The following is a 27,176-nucleotide window of genomic DNA, read 5'->3' as shown; positions in this document are numbered from 1 at the left end:
ATATCAAAAGCCAAAATGTAAAGACCATCCATAATGCAAAACTACTACTATTTTTCAACAAAATTGAGGATATTAACAAAGAAACATAGTTCTTCAGAGTAAAGGTAATGAATGAGAACACATTTACAGTTTTTAAACTGTACTTAAGCCCAAAGTATACAGAATGTGCTCAACAGCTAACATGCTTCTTTATTTACAGCTCTCCACCAGATGCTTCCCCAAGGAGAAAAACCTGCAATAGGAACAAAGAAAATGCCACAAAACTAGAACTCAACAGTAACAGGTAAGTCTATCTGGACTAAATGTCATCAACCTAATATGTGAAAAGTTTAGAAGAGTCACTGTTTATGAGAATGGTATATTTTTAATCAAAGTCATGTCATACACCAATTTATTACATAAATACATTTTCTTCATCAACACTTAACAACCTACTTGGGCCCAAATGATAGGGACTCCTAACGGCGCCCACAGATTTGAAGACATGCTGCACCGCTCAACAGAAAACTGCCTTATTGGTAAAACAATAACAGACAATATTTGTATTGAATTTTCATTGGAATTTAACAGAATAATTTCCTGAAAGTTTCATTCTTTTCTTCACACTATTCAAAAGGTGTAACTTAAATATTCATAGAATTTTGCTCAGATATGAACCCAGACACTAAATAGGCTTAAGAATGACCATCACAGATTTTTGGAAAAATGTAGATAGGGTCACTCTTACTACCTGGTAAACTACTGTGTGGTATATTGCCCTGCTGGAAAAACTAATGAAGAAGCCAAGAGTCCTCAAGGACTAAAGAAAAAGGAAGTACATAGCCAAGGACCCCACCGGGCCTACAAATGAATACAGCTGATACAGTGTCTCAGGGCATTTGAATACTTCAATTAATTTCCACTGTGTCTATACTATAAATAGTTCCAGTTGCTGCCTTCTGTGCAGTCATATACATGTAGTTTATTTATTTTGGTTTTATTTTATGTTTGTTTTGTTTGACAGTGGTCTATAGTTGTATATGGACTATGTGTGCTGTCATCAGATCCTGTTTGATAACACTGTATTTTAAAAATTTATAAAAATTATTGGGGGTGGGGAGAATCAATTACTTCTGCACTTCCAGGAGTAGCTGAGAATGGAGATAACTAACCTTCATTATTTTACCTTGCAAGGTACACTGATCATTTAAAAAGAGCCATTCCCTTCATAATTTTGGGATCTTAGTTCCCCCAGAAATATGTATTTTTCCCTTGTGCTATAAGAAAGGGAATGAGTTAAGGGACTAAGCAGAAATCTTTCTGTTTTGAATTTGCTGCCACAGGCTTGAAATCCATTATTCTTTACAAAAGGATACAAATTCTAACAAACCCAACGATCATTAAAGAATGTTAAAAAAAATCATTTTCTTCACTAACAGAGACATTTGAGTTAACTGGCTTTTGTTAAAACCGATATATAAAAACATTTCTAATCCACCATCAGTGGTGAAGAGCAATATAACGCAAACATTTCACAAGGCAGGTCAGATTATTATATTCTGGCCAGAGCAAAGGGATTTACAGTACTTTATAAACAATTGCTGAAAAAGTGTATACATGTCTTCCACCAAAAACATTTTATCAATCAGATGTTCTGAGGCAGTTTTGACTTGATTCCTATGACTTCATTAATATCTGAGGTAAGGGGAGGCAGATGTAAAACCATCCTTTGGTTAAAGAACTTGTGTTCCACGGGAAAAAGCCTTTTCTTTATTTTTTAACATGGACAACAAAATCTCTGAACTGTTTCTTCTGTTGAATGCAGAAAACAGCTTCAGTGTGAATTTGTGCCACCCTTAAACCAGGGTTGGGATGAAAAAGGGGACAGGAATTGAGCTCACACTCAGCAAGAACAATTCCCACAGCCTTTCACACTGTTGATGATCTCTTCTTGCAGCTTTTTCCTTTCCTCGTCTTTGGACAGGTGATTGGTTTTCTCCTCCCACCTCTCGTTAGTATTTCTGTTCAGCATCCTGCTGCTCTGCGTGTGCCACATTTCATAGTAGAGGCTGCTGGGACTGGTAAGGAGATCTATATGCCTGCCACGCTCTGCAACTTTACCCTGTTTAAAAAAACAAAAACATGAAGGCAGTGATCCAAACAGACTCGAGCAGGAAGGAACAAACAGTGCACATATAGCCACCCTGATTTTGAATAAGGAAAGAGCACCCTTGGCTACTTGTGTATACTCAGTGTTGTCTCCTTTCTTCCATGCCCTTCTTACATCTATAATGTCACCTCTTACTTGTCTATAAACCAAAAAGTTCTAAATACTGCAACTTTTCCTCATAGCAGTTTTTCCACCCCCCTGATCATTTTGTTTGCTCCTCTTTGAACCTTTATGAACTTGACAATATCCTTTTTGAAGTGAGGTAACCAGAACTGCACACAGTATTCTAGAAGCAGTTGCACCATAGATTTATATAAAGGAGTTGTGCTATAGACAGCTTATTCTTCATTTCCTAATGATCGCTAGCATGGAATTTGCCTTTCCCACAGCTGCCGCACCCTGGGTCAACATATTTATCAAGCTAACTGCTATGACCCCAAGGTCTCATTTCTAGCCAGTCACTGCCAGTTCAGGCCCCGTGTGAAATTTAGATGCTTGGGCCCTCGTTTACATTGAACTGCAAAAGTCCTTTGGGAGCTCTTCACAATCTCTTTAGGTTTTAACAATCCTAGACAATTTAGTATCAGCAAACATGGCCACTTCACTCTCACTCTAGATTGTTTATAAACCAGTTAAAAAGCACAGGTTGCAATATTAATCGTTGGAGGATTCCACTTTCTACACCTCTCCATTTGAAGAACTGTCCATTTATACATACTCTTTGCTTCCTGCAACTTAACCAATTTCTGAACCACAAGAGGACCTCTCCTCTTATTCCTTGGCAGTTAAGCTTACTCAGGAGTCCTTGATGATGTACTTTGCTGAAAGCTTTTTGAAAGTCCAGGTACATTATTGTCAACCAGATCATCTTTTATCTATATGCTTGTTGGCACTCTCAAAGTAATCTGATAGGTTCATGAGACAGGACTTGCCCTTGCAGAAGCCATGCTGGCTCTGCTTCATTACAACTTGTTCTTCTATATGCTTGGTTATTTTATTTTTAACCACAATTTCAACCAGTTTTCCCAGGACAAACATTAAGCTAACCAGCCTGAAATTTGCAGGATCCATCTCCATAGATCCTTTTAAAAAAATTGGTGTTACAAAAACTGGGGTTAGAAATACATAGAAGAGAGACAATGGGAAAAGAGGGCACATGGGAGAGAACTGTGTATGAGCAGCTTAAGGTTTTCAAGTGCAGGGTTTGCAGCCATTCCCACCAGTGAAGGAACAAACACTGTTCTACTTTATTTCCTGCACACACACACACCATATTTGGGTCCCAGGCAGAGACAGCAGACTAGCATAACTCTTTTGCAGTACATACAGCATTATTCAAACAGGCCCTATCCTGCCAGATAGTAATCCTAAAACGAGCAACAAAAGTGCATTTGGAAATTTGAAATGAAGAATTTAGAAGTTCTCTGCTCTAAATTCTTCTGCTCTAAATTCTTCTGCGGAATTCTTCCGCAGAAGAATTCATTGTTGAATTCATTGTTGAACCGGAAACTGTAAGAGCCACTTAAAAAACATTTTTATCTTGTTACTTTCCCCCAGAATTTGTTGATTTTCCCCCACTGCTTTTTTTTTAAAAGTAATTTGGTCTTTATTTTATTGAATTTTTAAAAAATAAGTGGGTGTGGGACCCAAAGCAGAATGATTATATACTGAGTGCTCCTTTTGGGGTCCCCCACCCAGAGGCTTTTCAGGGATACACCATTTCCCTCTCCTAAACCTGATTTTCTGTCTATCATGTCTCCCGACTCCAGCAGTCAACATTTGTGACTGCTGAGCATGTTTGATCCTCATCGGGCTGTTTTCCCTCACCCACCTCAGTTTTCTTTCTGAATCTATTTTTGTTACTTCTGCAAACCACAGTGTTCCCCTTGAGTCTGATGATACCTCCCCCCTTGTGCACGGAACTGGCATTTGGACAGTGGAGTTTGCTGTTAGCAAATATGATGCAAGTTGCCTTGGGGAGTTTTGTGGAAATGTGGGTTACAATTTATTTAAAGCAAAAAATAAAATAAAATACTAGAGATGATCCAATTGCAACAGGGTATGGTGTATTAAATTTCTCATTTAGTGAAGAGTATCTTGCTGCAAAAGAAATGTCCATGGGGATATGATCTTATTGTCAAATTTCTATTGAATGGCAAAACAATTGCATGCTTTTGAAAAGTAGTCACATTCCTAGTATGCTTTTGTGTAGATGCACATTAGAAATGCAGCAGAGTAAGAACAGAACAAATGCACTAGGGTTTATGAAACACACAATGCTTCTTCCACCACCACCAAGTCACCCAGTGAAACTAAGTTTGCTCCTATGTCCTTGAGTGTATGTGAAAATGCACACACACTTTCAAATATTTATAACTGGTGGAGAGCGTGTTTCTAGTAAAATGACCTTAAAGAAAGCTGGGCTATATTCTTTAGCGTGGCTGGAATTTAAGAAAGATTGCATAACTTCAGAGAGTCTCACCTGATCCAGGACAATGATTTCATCTGCATCAACCACTGTAGACAATCTGTGTGCTATAAAAACGGATGTTCTGTGTTTCACCACATCCCTCATGGCACTCAAGATGTTCTGTAAGATTAAAGATATGTGAAGCATTGAACATTTTATGCCTTTCAGGGCAGAGGGGCCATCTTAAGAAAGGTATCAAATGAAAATAATTTAATCACTTGTTAAGAAGGGTCACCAGCAATTTCAAAGTTACTACATAAGAAAGAGGTGGCTAGTTTGAGAAACAAAAGTGCAAGGATTCAGGGGCTAGCTACTTTGAAAACTTCCAATACTATTCCAATATTACAAAAGCTTTTCCAGTCTAGATACCCCAACAGGGGCTTTGCTAGGCTTCTAAATCTAGTTTCTAAATAAGGGTAATGTGTGTGCACAGGGAGTGGTTTATTTTTGCTTCCTTTAGAAAAGCAGTTCCTTTAAAAATGAACCTGGGCAGCACAAGACATACATTTTGCTACTTTGCTGATTGCTTGGTGCACACATTTTTTGGGGAAAGACGTGATTTTTTAACTTGATGCTTTTAAAGTGCAGCTGTGTTGTGTAAATATTCAGCTTCGTTTGACAACCTCACAATAATTATATCAAAATGAAAAGGCAAGAAGTAGAACATTCACTAGAAATTCACATTCCAATCTGTGAATAGAATCCAATGAGGTTACTCTTGAAAGGTACATATTTTAACTTACTACACATTAGAAGGGACCATGTGCCTCAACTGACTGCCAGCAGGCTGGCAAGCTTATGAGTGAAGGTCAACAGGTTATTTACTTCAAGTAATCTAAAGTGAACAGAGACACTTAGCAACCAACAACTTCGTATTTGCTACAGACAGAATGATTGGTTTAGAAAATTATTGTTGGTGCTGAGATTTCTTTAACAGTTATGGAAGTCTGATGCAGTTGCTACAGTAATGTCATGACTTGTGTGTCACAACATCTTGATGTTTTACAGCTCTACTTGAGAATATAAAGTGATACCAGGCCAGCGGTCTATGTGCACCCAACCTGTATTTCAGTTAGGATGCTCCATGAAAAGGTTTTGCAACAATAATTTACAGGAACTATTTTTACGAATGTTAAGTAGCAACTATCTGTTTCCCCTTCATATCACACTGAGAAGGACAGGTGATCCCAAGTACCTCACAGGATACAAGAGATTATGCTGGAACCTGTTTAGAACAGGTCCCAACTATTTCTGCATCCAGCTCAAGAAGGGTTGCGCCCAACTTCTGGCCTTTGTGAATTTGGTGGAGTGGCAAAGCAGGATTGTACAAGGATGAAGCAGGAAAAGTACTGTGTTCTGTAGCTTAATTTACCTCTTCTGTAATTGAATCTAAAGATGAAGTAGCTTCATCATAGAGGATAATGGGAGGATTCTTCAAGATTGCTCTGGCTATAGCGATTCTCTGCTTTTCTCCACCTGAAAAGATTAAACAAACCCACTGAGGGTTATTTTTACCCTTGAATAACCCAACACCAGCACATTTTCTTCACCCACCCAGTGAAATGTCCTTTGCTCCTTCAAAGCTCTCAAAGACTCCAAGCAACTCAGATGAAGACTATAGTTTAAGTGTAATCAAACAACAAACAAAACAAATGCAGCATTGGAACAGCAAGTCTTATCAGAATGAATGAGAAATTCTTCTAGAAAAGTCAAAACGTACAATCAACTGTCATTCCATAGCTAAGCTACTATTTAGGGCTGCATTCAAACAGGGTTTTCTGAGTATCAGGTGGGCTCATCCAGCATGACTGACAACTGTAGGTGATGCGGAAATTGTGCCTTTTAGAGGAGCACATATTAGCAAAAAAGCACCTATCTCAGAGTCTATTCCTGCACAACACACGTTGCCAGTTATAGCTGAGAGCATAAACACTGGCCATAGAGGAACCAGGTGTATCCAGGGTGCAATTTTCTCCCAATTCACTAAGGTTACCATTAGGCCAACTTTTCCATGCCACTTTGGATACAAGTTGTGCAATTTTTTATTTTAATAAATACACCCATTTGGGGCTTTAGGGACACTGCAAGTAATTAATGGCTATATATGCATCTGCCATCCTGTGCTGCATTTCAAAGATTTGACAAGGCTTCCATTTAATTCTTTCATATTCTTGGTGATATGACCTCCTAACTAACACTGACTTGTTTTAGCAAACCACTTTAGGAGGATAATAATCTCATTTCACTTTGAGCCTTAAGTGGCTATGCTGAAGCTGAGCAATAAACAGAAATTGAACTATTCACCCAAGATGAAAATTCTGCTTTTCTCCCCCTTCATAACAACCTAGTCTGAAGTGTGTTGCATTTTTTACTGCCTGTATTTGAAAGAGTATGCCATGACTGCATAATGCATAATGGCCTATTTCCCTTAGTCTCCTCCCATGTCCGTTTCACATTCTATGTCACTCTCATGACAAAAAATTAAAATGTGAGAAGGATTTCTTTAACATGTAACAGCTCAGAAAGACACGATGGGGAGCTCAGCATGGGTTCATAGAACTCTTGTGTTCAAGGGTCAATTCAAATGGGACCAAATGCCTCCATGGAAAGTTAGTGTGCATAAGAAATTGTATTGACCATATGAAAAGGCACGCATACTTTTTACTGCATATACATGCACTGCTAACAGATTGGATTCCCAGCACATACATCTGAGAATATTGTGCAAATGTTTCTCATTTGACAATCTCATGACACTGTGGTAGTCTGATTCAAACACTGTGTTTGCCTAAAAAGTGTGCAGGAGGTGTGTGGATTTCATTTCTGCCCTGTACCCCAGATTGCTCTAATTATGGTGTAGTATTATGTTATCAAGGCTAACTGTGGCTAATGGTAACTCAATTTCTGTGTAACTAGGATTCTGCGTAACTCATTTCAAATGGTTACAAATTGGGTTTTTTAATAAAACAAGGGTGTTTTTCTGTGCAGCAATGGTATAACATGAAATGCAGCCCTTAAACATCTGTTTTCCTAGAAATGCAGTTGCTGCTTATTGCTCTCCCCATATCATATTGCAAACTGTTTATTTATAACTGCAGTTTCTATGCTTCAGATCACAATTAAATTCATCCTTACTCCACCTTCAAATCCTCATGACTGAAATCCTATAACGTTCTGAGTGTGCAACTCCTATACAATTAGTGCCAAGCATACAAAACTACAAAAAGGACTGCAGTCATTATTGGCTGTGTTCTGTCCAAAATAATTTCACAGGTTTATATTTTCAAATAAATCAGGTTTTAAGCACACTGTTTAAAGGTTTAAACCTAACAATAATGAAATGAAGGGAAAGATTCATCATTATTAAATAACTAGTAAATGAAGAAAGTTTTACTTTCATTATACTTAAATACCACAGACTTTGATTTTGAAATACAGCGACAACTTTCTGATACCACATATTACATCCCCATTGCATGTGACTCTACTAACAGGATCACCAGACCTATTAAACAGGTTGTTCAGGGTGGTTTGGCTTTAAATTACATTACATCTACAGAAGGTGGTTATTTGATTAACTAATCTCCTAGAATACCTTGTTTCCACATTTTACCTAAGATTCAAAAGGCAAGATTTCCCCCATCTGGAAGACCTATTGTTTCTGGTAGTAATTCCATTCTGGAACCTTTGGCTAAATTTGTAAATTATTTTCTGTCACCACTCATACCTAAGATTCCGTCATACATTATGGACTCCATGGATTCATTCAACAATTTGAATCAGTGGTAATTCCTTCTGATTCTCTCCTCATGACTCTGGATTTTAAATCTTTATATACCTCATGAGGAAGCCTGCACCTGTGTATGACTCTCTAGAACAACATACCTTTTCAAATCCTCCAAAACATTTTCTTATGGACTTATTAGACATAGCTTTAGAGAACAATTTCTTTAGATATAGAGATACCTTCTGTCTTCAAGTGAAGGGTATTGCCATGGGTAGTCCCGTGGCTCCTTCCATAGCCAATTTATTTATGGCTGATTTTGAGCATTGCTTTGTGTACAGTCCTAATAATCCTTTTGCTTCAGATCTGGCTTTCTATCAAAGGTTCATTGATATCTTGTTGATTTTTAAAAATGCCAATAGATTTCCTGACTTTTTATCTTGGATGAATCAACTACTCCCCTCATTAGTGTTTTGACCATAACACTTCGTTACATTTTAAATTGTATCATCCATACAATCTGAAACGTAACCTACCTTTGGGCCAATTTTTGCAGAGAAAAAGGAACTCCCCTACTTTGGACGTGTACAACGAGTGGCAGGTGAGCTAGAGATTGCCCTGGCAAATAGAGGATATCCCCAGCATATTATTCATAAAGCCCAAGTGAAAGTAGATGCATGTGACAGACGGGACATTCTTGTACTCAAAAGCAAAATACCACAAAAACGTATCACCTGCCGACAAAGGTCCGTATAGTTAAAGCTATGGTTTTCCCAGTAGTGATGTATGGAAGTGAGAGCTGGACCATAAAGAAGGCTGATCACTGAAGAATTGATGCTTTTGAATTATGGTGCTGGAGGAGACTCTTGAGAGTCCCATGGACTGCAAGAAGATCAAACCTATCCATTCTTAAAGAAATCAGCCCTGAGTGCTCACTGGAAGGACAGATCCTGAAGCTGAGGCTCCAAAACTTTGGCCACCTCATGAGAAGAGAAGACTCCCTGGAAAAGACCCTGATGTTGGGAAAGATGGAGGGCACAAGGAGAAGGGGTGGACAGAGGACGAGATGGTTGGACAGTGTTTTTGAAGCTACTAACATGAGTTTGACCAAACCGCAGGAGGCAGTGGAAGCCTGGTATGCTGTGGTCCATGGGGTCACGAAGAGTCGGACACGACTAAACAACAAATTCTACTTGTTAATTCAGTGCAATTCTGTTACATTGATTTTGACAGCTCGATGACTAAGCTCTTTAGCAACGAAATGTTGGATTACTGGAACAACGTCCAAGGACTGAACCACTGGTATATCACAAGTGGACTTTTTACTGTGTTTGCAATTATTCAAGATAAGATCTATTTTGTAAAGAGAAGAAATTAGCACTGAACCACTGATATATTACAAATGAACTCCTTATTTACTGAGTTTGCTATTATGTAAGATAAAACCTATTTGGGAAAGAAACTACTTCAACATTTAGGAAGTCACAAATATAAGTTAACTGATTCCCAGAGGAGACTGGCATCATACATTTAGAAAGTCACTGACATGTTCTTAATGTATATTTTTTGCCATTTTTTGCCATATTGATGACCTCTCTTGTTGTCATAAGTGACCTATTAGAACCCAACCTGTGAAATTAAGACATTAGAGAAGCTAACTGGCAGACACTTGGGTGCCAATGCTGACAAGGCCCAGGCCTTCCTCAGCTTGTACCTGTAAGCAGAGGGAGCAAATGGCCAGTAAGCAGGAGGGAGAACTTAACTACTGGGGGGGGGGGCACAGTGGTTTTCCTCTATCATTAAAATTATGAACTGCATAATGAGCTGCTCAGATTGAAGGAGTGAGGTAGACCTTGAAACTGCAGAGCATGTGGCGGCACAAGTTTGGTTCTTTGGGATCACTTAAGTCTCAGGACCAGAAATGTTAGAATCCTTTTCTGATCAGAAATAAATGCCTGATCTGCTGAATTCCAGTTGAGGCCTCACACTACTCAACACTAAAGGAGATATCCCCGGGTCCAGAGATTTTTTCTTTTTCTTTCTCTGCTATTTCCACCTTTGTTTACTCAAGTCATCCAGTGTTTTCGTTCTGCAGGTGTGGAAGCAGTTTGGATCATTCTTCCAGTTACGTGATTATATAAAAAGTGCTGGGTACATGTAGGAGGAAGTAACTACAGTGGTACCTCGGGTTACAAACAGTTCGAGTTACAAACACTTCGGGTTACAAATTCTGCTAACCCGGAAGTAGTACCTCGGGCTAAGAACTTTGCTTTAGGATGAGAACAGAAATTGTGCGGTGGTGGCGGCAGCAGCAGCGGGAAGCCCCATTAGCTAAAGTGGTACCTCAGGTTAAGAATGGTTTCAGGTTAAGAACGGACCTTCAGAATAATAATAATAATAATAATAATAATAATAATAATAATAATTTATTATTTGTACCTCAGCCATATGTTTGGGTTTTCCCAGCCACTCTGGGCGGCTTCCAACAAAGATTAAAAATACATAAAAATGTCACACATAAAAAACTTCCTTGAACAGGGCTGCCTTCAGCTGTCTTCTAAATGTCAGGTAGTTGTTTATTTCTTTGACATCTGAAGGGAGTGTGTTCCACAGGGAGGGCGCCACTACCGAGAAGGCCCTCTGCCTGGTTCCCTGTAGCTTTGCTTCTCACAGTGAGGGAACTGCCAGAAGGCCCTCGGTGCTGGACCTCAGTGTCCGGGCAGAACGATGAGCGCGGAGACGCTTCTTCAGGTATACTGGGCCGAGGCCGTTTAGGGCTTTAAAGGTCAACACCAACACTTTGAAATGTTCTCGGAAACGTACTGGGAGCCAATGTAGGTCTTTCAGGACCGGTGTTATGTGGTGTCAGCAGCAGCCCCCAGTTATGAATTAAGGATGAATTAAGTTTGTAACCAGAGGTACCACTGTACTACAAACAGATTCATGACTTAAGCAAGCAAATACTTGGAGATATTTTAAAAACAAGTGGATTTAAAAAGAGCCAGTTTCCTTTTAGCTTATTCAATTCTTGAGTTTTAATGAAGTCCCTGTTCTTTTTATGTTGAAAGGATGTGCACCAGGACCACTGTAGGAATGCTGCATATTAATTATATGAAGTATGCAGCATTAGCTTTCTCCAGTTAGAGAAGCAAATCTCCTGCGGCCACTACTATGCTGTAGAAGATGGAATCTGTTTCTTAGAAGCCTCAGGCACCCTACAGTTTCCATTACATAGGGCTCAGCATCTGAATAGGGCTATTATTACTATTATTACTACTACTGCAATTAAAACACAACACTGATATTAAAACACTGTATTGTGCAGTATTAAAAACTATTTTTTAAAAAAACAATTTACATTGTTGACATGGGATAGATGTTATTTCACACTATACAAAGATCAATGTCCTTCATTTCAGGTTCATCTATCTCAAACACTTTAGAGCCATGTAGTCGTAAATCCCCCCCAAATATGTAATAAAAACCAAGCACTCTAGCCTCCTCCTGCCTACCAATCTATGGAAGAAAAAAACTCAACCAAGCAGAGTGAAGCAAATAAAATGAATTCTACCAGTATTGCATAATATCTACTTACAACAGAATGCTCCCCTCCTTAACAATGTATTTAGGGTTTAATGCCAAAGAATCCTAGAGATATTATCCCACAAGACAAATAGTCACGATTTTCTTTAACATGAAACCAACATGTCTGATATCCAAGAAATTCACAAAAAAGCTAAAAGGGCAGTGCTAAGGGGCAGAGGATAGGGGTAATGGGCTCCGAACCCAGAACCATTCATCGTCATCCCCCTTAAGCCCAATTCTGACATTAAATCCTCACATTTACACACAGCCAAACAGCACATTACTAGGACCATAAAATAATTCCAGTCTTTAAATTACTTCATTTTCAACATGACCTCCTAACAGAGGCTAGTATTTATTATAGAGAATTTGCACATTTACAGAAAATCATTTTACTCAGATCAGATGCACTATGAAGTATCTTTATACTAAAAAGCATACATCTTTCATTCCACAGAGCAGCCATGAATCATCTAAATTCTAGTTAAATATTTTGTTGAATACAGCTGCATTATTGGCCACATTACATTTTGGGAGTGGGGAGGAATGAAGAATAATAGTAGCTCTCTGCTCTCTATACCACAGGCTTCTAATTGACTTCATGGTCAGTGCTGGAATTTCAAGGCAGCTGGACTACCATTTAATAATAAACTCGGCATTTACCTTACTGCAAAGCAAGTCACCTTACCAAAAGCTGGGGTGAGCTACATACTGTGCAATAAGCCTGAGGCTAGCAGAAAGACTGGAAACATGGAGAAAAGTTGCACATTTGTCAACTTACCTGACAGCTTCAGACCTCGCTCTCCCACTTGTGTGTTGTACCCATTGGGCATTCTGAGAATAGCATTATGGATTCCTGCCAGCTTTGCAACAGCATAGACTTCTTCTGCAGAGGCATTCATGTTGCCATACAAGAGGTTGTAGAATATGGTGTTATGGAAGAGAACAGAATCCTAGGACACATGCAAGCAGAACAATACCTCTCAAAACATGAAATGCCAATTGACAAGTCAGAGGGTTTTCTGAAATGCCAATAGTGAATTGTCTGGAACCTTTCACTAAGCCCCTTCAGGCAACAGCATTTCCAGTGACATTTTAATGAGGGGTTAAAGATGCTGCAAGGATAATTCTCCTCCAAGAAAGCAAAAGGGGTGTGTGAGAGAGAAGAGCGAATAGATAATTTCTGTTGTTTTGGCAGAAATCAGAATGATTATGTAATTTAAGATGCAGCACCGAAAGCTCATGGGGTTAGCTGAAATAGCTTCATTCACATTCTGATACTACTAAATTATCAGAGCTTCCCAAACCATGAAAATTTGGCATTTTTTTCACTTTATTTAAAATATTTGAACTCTACCTTTATGCTGCTTAAATGAAAGCAGGTAAGATAACCAACAGTGTATGATACAAAATCACATAGAAATGAGATCACATTAACAAATGGATGGTAAGATGCATAAGGGCAAAAATACAAACTAAAAACAGCAATGTCAAATAAACTTGATCTAAGTTGATACCTGAAAAACATAAGCAAGAAACTAGCAAACATGTCTCAAAAGAAGACGTGAGTCTGCCAGTAAAGAGACCAAGATTCTGTTAACTACATAACCACAGAGAACAGAGGGATTTCCAAGGAGGCCTTTATTGATAGGCTCTGCAACTCCCTTTTTTGGAGAAGTCCATTTAGGCCTCCTCTATGATGGTGGTTAAAGCCCTTTTATCTCCTGCTGCTTCTTTTTGATCTGTTTTATGACCCTGCTTTCTTGCTTGCTCTTCTATATGCTATTATGTAATTTATAGAATTATTTTATTTTGTACTTTATTTATTTGCCTTGGGCAGCATCGTGTGGAGTGGTGGAATAAAAAGCAATAAAAATTCGTGGAACTCACTCAAAAACTTCATTTAAGTTTCTTGAAATGGACAAAACATACTAGAAAAGTGAAGACAAGATCTGGACACAATTTCTATTTTCTGTCTACCAAATATTCTTATTTTCCACGTGTAATGGGAATTGGGGGTTGCTCGTGCGTAAGTTGCCGCCACTCTCGGCGGGGTTTCCTGGATAAACCTTTCCCTGGCTGGACAGTCCTGATTCTGCGTCTGTCTCAGTCACTGGCAGAATCCGTCAGTGGGCGTTTCCTGAACTTCTTCCAGCATAAAAGTTCTTTGACGCCAAGTCTCCGCCTAGCCTCCCTGCGCGGAAGTCTTCTGCGCAGGGTGGGTGTGGGCAGCGGAGGACCCGTGCTCTCCCCGCTGGTCTCTGGTGAAGAGTCCTGGAGCCATCTCTCCGAAGCCCTCCTCTGCCCCCCTTCCTCCCTGGTGTCACGCTGATTTCCTTCCCCGGCCAATGAGTCTCCTCTCTCCCTGCTTGGCCCTTCTCCGGCATCGCTTGGGAGCCTTGCCTCCACTCCTAGCTCCGATGGCAGTTCCCTGACACCACGTGACTGGTATTTTTAGAGTTTTTATAATAACTATACGTAATATGTTTTTTAAAAGTAGTAACCAGCAATACCTGGAAGATCTTATGCCTCCACATGGGCCTGCATGTATTTCTCTATTCATCAGAGGCCCTTTGGCTTCCTCCATCATCTGAGGTGGCTACTAGGTGGTGCCCTGGCTTTGGAATTCTCTCCCCACAGAGGCTTGCTGGAAGACCTTTTTATTTTGCTTTAACTCTTGCAGATTTGCTATTTGGATGCCGCTTTTACAGAGTAGCTTATTTTCAGTCTACTGGCTATTTCATTATGTTGCAATATTTTATGGTATGACAGCCTGAAAATGTGTTTGAAGAGCAGTTTGTAAATCTAAATAAAGACTGAGAAAACTGTAATTCTTGCCCATGTTCAGTGAAACTCTTTATGGTTGTTCTTCCTTTGTGCCCTGGACTGTCATCCTGAGCTGCTTCATTGCTCCTGTTTTCAAATCAACACTGCAGTAGCTGTGGCTACAGCATCAGATGTTTGCAGGGAATTATGAGTTCCAAAGGAGAAGTAGTACAATACCTGAGGTACAACTCCTATGGATTTTCTCAGGCTGTCCAAACTGATGTTTCGTATGTTCTGGCCAGAAATGTAAATCTCCCCCTTCTGAGGTTCAAAGAAGCGAAACAATAATCTTACTATTGTGCTTTTCCTTTAAACAAAAACAAAAACAAAAACAAAAAAAGAGAAACAAAGTTAGAACTTGGGTTACTTGCTTGGTGTATCTTTATCATGATTTTAAAATAATAAATAAATAAATCAATGATGCAGAATTTTGCGCATCTGTTTACCCACCCTGACCCACTGCCTCCTACAATGGCCACTTTTCTTCCTGCAGGGACTTCAAAAGACACGCCACTGAGGACTTTCTGCCCTTCAAGGTATTCAAAGTGCACATTATCAAAGGCGATGGTAGCAGTCTGTGGAGTGATCTGCAGGGGTGGAGCCAGCTCTTTATCCTATTGAAAGAAAAGCGCTGCTTTACACACTGCCCAGAAGGTATTTCAAAGAGTTTAGCAAGCTAAACAATGGATCTAATTCAGTGCAAGCTACAGCCACTGTTTTCTCCAAGGGGGTGGGGGGAGAGAACCTAGCCATTTCAGTCACACAGGTAAATAGTCTCTTCTACCCGCCCCCCGCCCCCTATTTTTTCTATAAAGCTCAAGAATTTCTGATGTAATAGTCTGGCTTCTAGGCAGCGTTCTGCATAATAAATTCTGCATCATTAATTAAAGTGATAAAATAATACTTCAATGCCTGGCATGCACACAAAGTATGACAATGACAAACACACTGCTTTGGCTTTTTTTAAAAAAGGGGGAGGAGAGAAAAGCTCTTTCAGAGACACAGGTTCAAATAAAGCGTCTCCACTAACCATTCTTCCAAAAGAACAAACACAAGTTCCTCACATGTAGCATTCCCTTTTCAGAAGAAAAATAGCTATCAGACGAAGCAAAATAACTCCACAAGGTGACTGCATTCATTCTAACATATTTGGCAAAGGTTTTAAGCAGCATTTTATGGGTAGAATCACAGAATTGTAGAGTTGGAAGGGACCCCCGAGGGTCAGTTAGTCCAACCCCTGCAATGCAGGAATCTCAACATGTAGTCCCCCATCCCATGTGAAATCATACCAGACCTTGCTTAGCTTTGCATAAAGGGCTAACAGTTTTATTGCTGCACAATACTCACTTTAATTTTTGAGTCTATATTAAGAAGTGTGAACAAGACATTCATGTCTATTAGCGCTTGCCTCGTCTCTCTGTACACCGTTCCCAGAAAGTTAAGGGGCAAAGAAAGTTGGAACAACAGTCCATTCACCATTACCAGATCGCCAACTGTTAGGTTACCTTAATTAAAAAGAAAAAAGAAAAAATTGGGCTTAGAGTATGTTTGCTTGCCAAACATCTACCACACTTTTTAGTCATTTAGTTCTGCTCTTCAACACAAGCTGCAGCAACTTCAAAACAGGCTATAATTTATCCAGTTAATTAATCCTCTACTTTTAAGGTATGAGTGCAAGTTACTTTCTAGATGGTTTTTAAGTTCTCTGCCTTGCTTGGAGGGTAAGGCCTGCACATCACTTTAGTTCTGGAAGCCCAGGGATGCTTGTATGAGATCCTGTAGGAACTCAGATTGCCAGGCAAGATATTGTAAGAGCCTCCAAGAGCAGGTGTAACCCCAAGTGAACCTGGCACAAAAAGAGCTTTTAAGTTTTCCACCCTCCTGGAATTTAACGTGCACAATTTCAAGTAGTCTGCCTTCAACAGCATATGACTGAAACTGCACAAGTTAAATGTAATCCTAAAATATTGTCTTTGCTTAGGACATGTCAGCTGATTTCCACCCATGACCAAGAAGTGGATACTTCCTAAAAAGTACTTTGTGGTACTGAATACTAGGTGCTATCTGGGTGATTCAGCCACAAGATTTGCACAACCAATGAACTGATTCTTTTCCAGAATTTTAAGAATCCCTGCAGTCTGATTGTGATAAAGCTGCTTTAAAAACCAAAATATAGTCCTTTAAAGTAAACCTATTCGAAGAACTGTCTCAAGAGACAGACAGATGTTGTTTGCAAGGAAAGCAAAATTTAAAAGGTCATTCATTCTTTTAGTTCACTTGCTTGCAATTAAGGAATTTAGGACTTTATATATACATTTTTTAAAAATCCAAGCATGCATGCAACATAAAAAGGACACGAGTTTTAGACACAAACAGGGTACCTGCAACAATTCCTTTGCTAGCCAGTACCATGATGGCTGTTAGCCCAATGCTGAATATAGCGTTTTGTCCAAAGTTCAGCAGAGCTAAGGTAGTGGTAGTCTTCAGTGAGGCATTTTCATAGGTCTTCAAAAACCCATCATATCGCTGAGCTTCATACTTTTCATTATTGAAATACTAGTAAGTAAGGGGGAAAACAATGTAAGGAGTCTCAGCATTCTTAGGATTGTACTTCATAAATTATTCTTTAATATAACCTTCCCCAATCTGGTGTTCTTGAGATTGCTTTTGTCCATACAGCTGGGAGTTGTAATCCAAAGCGTTGGCAGGGGGTACTGGGTTGGGGGAGGGCGTTTTAGTACATAACTAGCTAAACACTTTATAAAGCAGTTTACTGTTGCTTCAGCAACCTAGCCCCAGCACCCGACCTTCCAGCTCTGGACGAATCAAATGTCATGCCTGCCTGTCTCTCCAGTTCTTGATCGCCGACAGCTACTCATTCACAGCTGCTACTGCCCTGCACCCATGATATTTTAAATTTATTCTAATACTATTCACAATATTATCTCCTTTCCTCCACAAGGGATCCTCCCGCACCCTACCATAATATTATTGCCACAGCAATCCCAAGAGGCAAGATTAGGCTGTGGGACAGCAACTGCCCAGTGTTACTCAGTGAGCTTCATGGCTAAGTGAAGATTTGAACCTGGTCCTACATTTGACTCTCTCACAACTACACCACATATACCATGGATGACTAGCTCAAAGCATGTTCTGGAAGTGACTTGAAAAGCAAATCAAGAGGGACGAGGCCAAATACACAGGAGGATCTTTTTTATGTAAGTGAAAAATGGTAAGCAAACCCAGATAACCAAGAGGTTTATAAAACTATATTTCTCCCCTAAAATGTCATTTTGTTTGAAGATAATAGCATAAATGGAGAGAATACTCAAAGACAAAATATATGAAAATTCTGGAGAACTACATAAGCTGGGGTTAATTCAGCAAGTCATTATTAATAGAAGGAAGCAGATACAAGTTCCTTTTGAGTAAAATCAAGATACATAAATGGATAATAAAGTCTATCCTACTTAATAACAATATGAAAAGTTAAAAACGTTAATGGCTCACCTTCACAGTTTCATAATTCAGCAGCGAGTCAATTGCAGCGTTACCTGCATCATTATCTGCTTTATTCATTTCTATCCTAAATTTAGTTCTGCAAGACAAAAGGTTTGCATATAGATTTGTTCTCACCACAGCTCTATAAACCAGCTAATCCTAACCAGTTAGGGAAAATGCCTTACCTCCATTGTGTAACTCCTATTGTGAATATTGTGTATGCTCCTAATGTCCCCAAGGTTACTAGTGCAAACTGTGCGCCACATTTATAATACTGAACAAGGAAAGAGAAAGAAGGGAGAATGTCAGTAATGGTTTTCTATCATTTTGGTTACAATGCCGACAGAGACAAATCTGTTTTGACAAGATGTACCATGAAATAAAAGGGAAATGATTCTGTAAAGATAAACCAGAAGCACAGTGGGATGACTGAAAGAAAAATAATGATATGGCTAATCCATCTCCTTAATACAACATCCTTCCCCCTTCTGGTGCCCTCTAGCTGTTTGGGACTACAGCTCCCTGTATAGTTCCAGTGAACATAGCTATATGATGCTTGGGTTGATGGGAGAAGTAAGCCAAAAGATATGGAGGGCACCAGGCATTAGGCTGGGGCAGACATTGTGCTGAACTGCATTTGAGGCAGTTGAAAGGTCCAAATGTGCATAGTACAAACTTACAGTCATTTCTGCAGCCCTGCATGTACTCCAATATACACAGATGCATTTTGCACACGAGCTGCTCTATTCAGATTTTTTGCTTCAATGATATGGATGTGTGAAGGGACACACCTAAGCTGTCAACTGAACTCAATGCAAAAGCTGTTTCAGATGCATGTGTTTTGTAGTAACATGTCGGAACAGACTCCTATGAGAGGGTGGACTTTCCTTCCTTGAAGGTTTTTAAGCAGAGGCTGGATGGCCACCTGTCATGTGTGATCTAGTTGAGATTCCTGCATTGCAGGTGGGTGGACTAGATGACCCTTAGGGTCCCTTCTAACTCTACAATTCTGTGAATGAAATATGACATCTGATTTCTAGGGAATGCACTGTGTACTTTCTCATCTACTGTCTTTATGTTCCAGGTCTGATATTTAGCAGAAAAACCTCTAGAGCTATTCAGGTAAAAGTGTGGCCATCTGAAGGAGAGTTGTTTTGCATGAGAAACTTTGGCCTGGTCCTCTACACCAAGACTGCACATCAGGAGGTGGGCCAACTTTGTCCTGACAGAGGTTCCAATTTGGCCAACAGGACTGTCTTCCCCAAATTATGCCTAACTATCTCAATACCCAACGCTTGCCAATTTAGTGCTTATCACATTCAAATGATCAACAAAGTTGCTGCTATAAGAGAGCATCACTGTATGTACATCAATAAAAGTGACAATTACTGTTGCTTCTGGTAAGCAATACATACCAAAATTCCACTAACGAGTGCCACTTCGAACAAGGTGGGGCCCAAATTGAATACTATGGCACTGAGCACAAAACTGATGCCTCTTGTTCCTCTGTCAATGGCTTTTGATAATGCTCCAGTCTGCCGGCTCAGGTGGAAACTCAAGTCCAGGTTGTGCAGGTGGAGGAAGACATTCTTTGCTATCCTTCGGATTGAGTTTTGGGCTACTTTTCCAAATACAGCATTTCTAGCCTCATTAAATAAAGCAGACCCAGCTCGTGAGATGCCATCTGGTTTAAAAAAACAAAAACTATTAAGATGCATATATTGCTGCTCCTCAATAAGTTCTTAATAGATGGAACATTTTATTTCACATATTTGCCAGTGTTACTTACTAGATCGAAAGTTCAATCGTTTTAAAATCCACACTTCATTTGCTGACTTCAACAAGCCCAAAGAATGAATTGCTATTATGGTAGATTACTGCTATAACCATTGTTTTAGTATTGAACTGGTATTTATTTATTTATTAAATAAATAAATAAATAAATAAATAACAAGTTACAGGAACTGGTAGTGAACAAAGTGGGGGGGGGGGACTTCCAGATGCTTAGCGGAGTTAGCAATGAAAAGGTCACGTTTGTTAATGTTCCAAAACCTTCCCAAAGAAAGTCAGCACCTGTCAACAGATTAAAGCATCACACTTACATCCAATCAGAACAGCTGTTGCCATGGTTGCCACAGTATTTGGTGCATCATTCAGGTTCAGAACATTTCCAGACATCTGGTTGAGGTTGTCTACTGCATATTTAAACATGAAGGGAACGACTATATTCATGGCCTAAAAAGCACAAAACATAGCAATTATGCAAGATGTACTAAAATGTTTATTTATAAAGTATAAATATTTCCCCTGAATTAGCTGCAATTATGGTATTTTGCTATTAACTACTTAGAAGGATGGCTCTACAGATTTCAGGGGTATGGGCACTGCAATAAGAGGTCTGCAACCCCAATGCAGAAAAGCTACCTTCCCACTGGCTTGTTATAAAAATCAGTTTTCATCTCAACTAAACAGTTCATTGAGAATGTGCTTCAGTTCATTTGGGGGGCTCATTAAAGTGATGGCAAGACTGGGAAACACAAAGCAGAAAGACTCAGCATATATTTATAGGGCCATTAAGCTATGAAGAGTTATCAGAGGCAGTTCAGAGCATTTCAGCTGGAAATATTTATAGAGGACGATGCAATTGCCCATCTTGACAGGATAACATTGGGCAGGCTGGACAGAAATCCAAGCACTTCTGTCCCCAACCTCAGCAGTACATAAATGAGATTCATTCAAGAAAATTGCACACAAGGAGGATCTAGATGCTTTCATTATAGAAGATGTGCCTAAAGTTGAGTTATCTGAGCAGTTTTATCTGCAAAGCTGTCACAGTGCGCATAGCCCAGCACACGGAACACCTTAGTGCATTATTGTGTAATGTCATAATGTGATGAGCAATGTCTTATTTCTGCTGCAGCTAAAGGTACAAGCTGACAAACGCTTGCAGCTTATTAAAAACATCACCCATGATGGCTCTATCCAAATTTGAATCAAGCAATTTGTTGGCTCCATCATGCAAAGGAATAAAAATTACTATGCCTCTCTACCTAACTCGCACCCAAATTCTTGCTTGCAGTTGCAGGAACATGGCTGCATCTGACTGAATTTTGACTATGGCTGACACTATTTCTTGAACTATTAATACTATGTACTGCAAAAGTCAACTACTAAAAGGCTAGAAAATGGTCTTGCTTAAGATCACAGTTGCTCTTCTATTATATTATGACGCCTATTCCTCAGTCATTATATTGTTCACAAGGATACACCACTTGCTTGAATGATTTGTGTGGGTTTATCAATACCAACAGTTTATAAACTGTTTTTTTTACCAATGCCTTATTTTGCTCAATACCAAATCCTATATTCCAGGTTGGTTTGCTTTCAACGAACAGCAAAAGAGGAATACAAGATGGACCGCCGGAAGAATGGCATTGCAAAGTTCTGGAGCCATAATTGAAAAGGGTCTAAACATAGTAAATATTAATCTAACGTCAGAAAATAATGGAACATGGAGCATAGCTTCCTTAGTAGATCTCACTGCTTCTAAGGACAGAGTTATTGTCCTCTTCTCTCTCTACTCCTCCTCACCCCTGAAAACTGCATCCCATCTGCTTCACTGCTTTGCAACCATTTGGCATGAATCAGGTGTCCCACACCACTGCTGCCTGAAGTCTAGCTCTGCCTTTAGGCACTAACCTAAATCAGAATTATGCAAACCCCTGAAGAATTCACAGACTTGAGATTCCATGACTGCAAATCACAGTCAATAGGGAACAAACAAAACTGGTTGTTATGGCTGGAAAATAATTTCACAGATACAAAGCTCCAAAGAATTGAGGGTGTGTTAAATAGATTTTAAAGCTTTAAGGAAAGACACTGCTCTGGAATGTTAATTTCAAAATATGCCCTTCAGATAAACAAAAACACAAGTTGACCAACTCCCTTTGGTGTTACTTGCCTAGAAACTCAATTTTCATCCATCCTTTTAGTTTTAATAACCACAATGCTGCTCCATCTGTGTTACATTGTGATGACCATCATTTAGAGGACATAACACAGCTTTTCCTAGGGGAGCCTATTCAGTAGAAATGAAATTTATTCTAATGCAGATTGCCTTGATTTGCTGCAGATTCCCTTGAAGTCCCTCTGCAGCCATTCTACTTTTCAAAAGCAGGCTACATGGTATGATTTGAGCTACACTTGGAATAGCTGAAGTTCTATTTCTAAAGCTAAGAGGCTGTAGCCTCCTTCAAACCTCTATCTCAACCTGCAATTAAATTAATTGGCACCACTCTACGGCTTTGCAAGAGAATTTCTCCACCCTCCAATATAGCCCTAAGTATTTAAGTGAAGTTTAAAAATGGTCTCTCTCAATCCCAGAGGGTAAAAACATGAATCAGAACAAGGCAGCATGTTATTAAATCTCATTCACAACCAGTTTTGTGTTCTCATCATCTTCTCCCCACCAGTCCTGTTCAAAACAAAATTGCTAGTTCCACCATCTCTTACCCTCAGAGTGAAAGATTAGATCAGACTTCCACAACCTGGTGCCCTCCAGATGTTTTGGAATACAACTCCCCAGCCAGCACAGAGAGAGCATCAGGTTAGGGAAGGCTGAATTAGATACTAAAATAAGTCATGGCTAGAATTCTGAGCCATGCTTTGCCAAAAAGTCCTTGAATGTACCCAGTGAGATTTTTAAAAAATGCTATTTCTTCTTCAAACAGCAATTCTTGACTGCTGCCCAGACCATAATAGAAATTGCTTTTGAAACACCCCTGCGTTTCCAAAGCAGTTTGGGAGAAAACATGTTGTTATTCAAGAAATAAAAGATTAAGGCCTCCTCAAGCAAGCAAAAGCAATGATGTTCTTTGGACATCAGCTGATGCTTATATATGGAGACTATCAAGTTTTCTAGAATGAATCCTAATGCTCCTATACTGGACCCTAAACAGATACAGAATGCTGTAGTTAAAGTTTTTAGTGCAGATCTTAGAGATAAAGAAACAAAATATGACATAAATTATACATCTAGATAAATAACAGATGAAAAATGAACCTAAACTCTATCCCTCTGAGGTACTTCAGTGCTTTCATTTATGGACCACATGAATAAAAATGAAAAATGGCTCACATTCTTCTCATTGCTTACTTGTGGGTAAGCAGTTGCATGGTAATGGCTGTTACATTATTAAAATGTCAAATACTGTTTCTTAGGTACTGCTCTGAAGTGAGTACACACATGCAGGTGAAGTATGGAGTCTTTCTGACACTTGTGATATCTTAAGAGCTATGATGCGTTATAAAGGTGTCCAGCAGAAGCCTCCATCAGCATATAGCTCTCCTGCAGAAAGTTGTACTTGAGCAACAATTTACATATGACTCTTGAGTCCCATCCTCAATCATTGTTTGCTATGGGGTACAGGAGAAGTAGGGAGTCCTTTGTGTAAGCACCTAGATTGTTAGGTGAAAATAAATCACTTGAGTAACAATTTGCATATAACGCTTGATTTTTAGGTATTTCCTGTTCATTCCAGCACAATAGATGCACCCACATTTGTTTTATCCAACATGGCCTCTCTTTCATTTTGGTCTTCACTTAAAACACGTTGGTATCAATTCAACAAATACCTATCATGCATGGAGACCCAAGGTTTTTAAACCCATTTTTCCAGCAGAATGTTTAAACCTCAAGGAAAGTTTAACATTTGGTTTGCTAGTATGTAGGATGCAGGGGAAGAAGCAGATGGAGCAAACAAATTTTGCAAGTCTAGCTGCATACAAGCATTGGTACATTTGTCTGGGACCTGATGCACTGACGCTATAAAGCAAACCTGGCCTGTCTTACTGGTACAATGAAGGTGTAATGTTCCCAACCCTTAATGGATTAGGCTGCAGGACTGCCAGCTCCCTCTATTCTATACATATGGATCCCATTGTCCATGATCAAGGCAAAGGCAAACAGGGACTTGCTGTTAACTAGGGCTAGAAGTATAAGGACATCACAAGGCTTGGTGTAGGGAGAAGAGAAAGAAGAGGCTGGAATACATGAACCCAGAGGACTACTTCTGCACCAGCTGTGGCAACATAAGAGACTACTCTGAGCTCCTTGAAGGATGGGGCAGGTTGAAAGTGTAAAAACTGTACAAATGCAAGTACAGTGGTACCTCGAGTTACAAACGCCTCAGGTTACAAACGCTTCAGGTTACAAACTCTGCTAACCTGGAAGAGTTACCTCGAGTTGAGAACTTTGCCCCAGGATGAGAACGGAAATCATGTGCTGGAGGCACAGCAGCAGCAAGAGGCCCCATTAGCAACAGCACGCCTCTAGTTAAGAACAGTTTCAGGTTAAGAATGGACCTCCAGAACGAATTAAGTTTGTAACTAGAGGTACCACTTTACCAGGAGCAGGGCATGTCTAGGAGTTGCAGTACAAATTGCTGTTAGATCACTACTACTAAAGACAGCTAGATGGGTGGGAAGTAGGAGATAAGCAGAAGTTTTTTTCCTTATTGGAATCTAGTCCTAATAGAGTGTGGGGAGGTGGTGGTGGGGAGAAGCTAGTAGACCCAAAGGGTTCATATGGCTGATACCACATTGGCATATCCCTTGTTGCTTATACAGGTAAGAGGTACTCACAAAGCAGGCGGATCATCCATGTTAAGTTCCCATGGCTTTACACATGCATGCTTTGCACAGCCAGTTCCCCTTCCGAATGTACAATATTAACAGTCAGCAGCAACATAGATACTGTGAAAGATATGCCTGATTCATAAGTAATGGATGTTCAGCCCAAGAGTAAAAGGGCAAAAGTGACTGCAAATGTGACAGGAGGTGACAGCAGCTCATCAAACCCACAAATTTAATCCAGCTGCTATGGATACATACAGCTTGATCCACAACTCAGTTAAAATGAAGGGCTTAAGCCAATTTAGACTATCAGTGTCATCTCTGCTTAATTCCAAGTGCTGCAGTCTTAACTAAACTGTGAATTAGGCTGTCACTATAAGAATAAGAATAAAGTTGCACCAGGCAAAAAAGAAAAGAAACCCTCTTGCACCTAGCAAGCTGGAGCATCAGGGCCATATGTCCTGGCTTGTCCACTGATCTGCTGCAGGTCAGTGACTCACAGAAGATGGCTATCATTGACCATGAGTTGAAAACGCTAAACACTGACATTGCTCAAAACAAAAAAAATTCCTTGCAGTAGCACCTTAAAGACCAACTAAGTTAGTTCTTGGTATGAGCTTTCGTGTGCATGCACACTTCTTCAGATACACTGAAACAGAAGTTGCCAGATCCTTCTATATAGTGAGAAGGTGGGGAGGGGTATTACTCAGAGGGGGGTGGGAATGGGTGATTGGCAGATAGCTGTGATGAGCCTGTTGACGACTATTAACGACTGCAGTAGGTCTTACAGGAAAAAGCAAGGGGTGAGAGGGTGAAAAATGGCTTTGTCATGTATAGTGAGATAAGAATCCAATGTCTTTATTCAGTCCAGGTGTCTCCATGGTTTTAAGTTTGGTAATGATTTGCAATTCAGCAGCTTCTCTTTCCAGTCTATTTCTGAAATTCCTTTGTAGTAAAACAGCTACTTTGAGATCTTGTATAGAATGTCCTGGGAGATTGAAGTGTTCTCCTACTGGTTTCTCTGTCTTGTGATTCTTGATGTCAGATTTATGTCCGTTTATTCTTTGGCGTAAGGTTTGGCCTGTTTGTCCAATATAGAGAGCTGAAGGACACTGTTGGCATTTGATGGCATACACAATGTTAGACGATGAGCAATTAAATAGTCCAGAGATGGTGTGTGTGATGTTGTTGGGGCCAGTAATGGTGTTGTCCGGGTGTATGTGGCAGCAAAGTTGGCATCTGGGTTTATTGCAGGCTCTGGTGCCAGTGTCCGTGTTAAGTCTGGTTGTAGTATTATTGTGGGTTAGGAGTTGTTTAAGATTGGGTGGCTGTCTGTAGGCAATGAAAGGTCTTCCTCCCAGAGCTTGAGAAAGAGAACTGTCATTGTCCAGGAGAGGTTGTAGATCTCTGATGATGCGTTGTACTGTTTTAACTTGGGAGCTGTATGTGATGACTAGAGGAGTTCTGTTATTTTCTTTTTTGGGTCTGTCTTGCAGCAAGTTCTCTCTGGGTATCAGTCTGGCTCTGTTGATCTGTTGTCTAACTTCATCTGCTGGGTATTTTAGTTCTAAAAAGGTTTGCTGTAGATCTCTTAGGTGAGAGTCTCTGTCTGTAGAATTGGAACAGATACGGCTGTAACGTAGTGCCTGGCTATAAACAATGGACTGTTTGGTATGTTTGGGATGGTGGCTAGAGGCATGTAGATATGTTTGTCGGTCAGTTGGTTTACGGTATAAGGTGGTGTCTATGCGCCCATCCTGTATTTTTATAGTAGTGTCCAAAAAATGTATTTCTTGCATAGATTGATTCATTGTTAGGTTGATTGTGGGGTGAAAATCATTGAATTTCTGGTGGAAGGTGTTCAGGGTCTGTTGACCATGTGTCCAGATGATAAAAATATCATCAATGTATCGCAGGTACAAGAGAGGTTTGAGTGGGTAGGAGTTTAGGAAACGTTATTCTAAATCTGCCATGAAGATGTTGGCATACTGTGGGGCCATGCGGGTGCCCATTGCTGTGCCGCTGATCTGAAGGAACAGGTCATCACCGAATTTGAAGTTGTTGTGGGTAAGGACAAATTGGCAGAGTTTGGTGGCAAAGTCCGCTGTGGTTTTATCTGAAATGGTGTTCTTTATAGCTTGTAAACCATCGTTGTGTGGGATGTTGGTATACAGAGATTCCACATCCATAGTAGCTAGTATAGTATTGTTGGGAAGATTATTTAAAGACTGTATTTTCCTCAGGAAATCTGTGGTGTCACGTACATAGCTGGGAGCACTGATGGCATA

General features: G+C 39.8%; 1 protein-coding gene across 1 annotated transcript in view; it reads right to left on the bottom strand.

Moving 5' to 3' along the window:
- Positions 1–344: 344 nt before the first annotated feature.
- The window catches only part of ABCB7 (ATP binding cassette subfamily B member 7), a 62,184-nt gene continuing 35,352 nt past the window's right edge, over positions 345–27,176 (bottom strand). The window contains exons 5-16 of the mRNA XM_028715308.2: positions 20,358–20,490; positions 19,671–19,939; positions 18,441–18,529; positions 18,265–18,352; positions 17,136–17,310; positions 16,102–16,259; positions 15,205–15,368; positions 14,932–15,061; positions 12,710–12,881; positions 5,992–6,095; positions 4,632–4,739; positions 345–2,101 (exon numbers count right to left, since the gene is read on the bottom strand). Of these exons, the coding sequence (XP_028571141.2) occupies positions 1,883–2,101; positions 4,632–4,739; positions 5,992–6,095; positions 12,710–12,881; positions 14,932–15,061; positions 15,205–15,368; positions 16,102–16,259; positions 17,136–17,310; positions 18,265–18,352; positions 18,441–18,529; positions 19,671–19,939; positions 20,358–20,490 (1,809 nt within the window). The 3' untranslated portion in view covers positions 345–1,882. The remainder of the gene's footprint in view (positions 2,102–4,631; positions 4,740–5,991; positions 6,096–12,709; positions 12,882–14,931; positions 15,062–15,204; positions 15,369–16,101; positions 16,260–17,135; positions 17,311–18,264; positions 18,353–18,440; positions 18,530–19,670; positions 19,940–20,357; positions 20,491–27,176) is intronic.

This window comes from Podarcis muralis, chromosome Z (genome assembly GCF_964188315.1).
Source record: "Podarcis muralis chromosome Z, rPodMur119.hap1.1, whole genome shotgun sequence".
NCBI lineage: Eukaryota > Metazoa > Chordata > Lepidosauria > Squamata > Lacertidae > Podarcis > Podarcis muralis.
The sequence above is the reverse complement of the archived record's forward strand: the minus strand, read 5'-3'. Positions and strand labels throughout refer to the sequence as shown.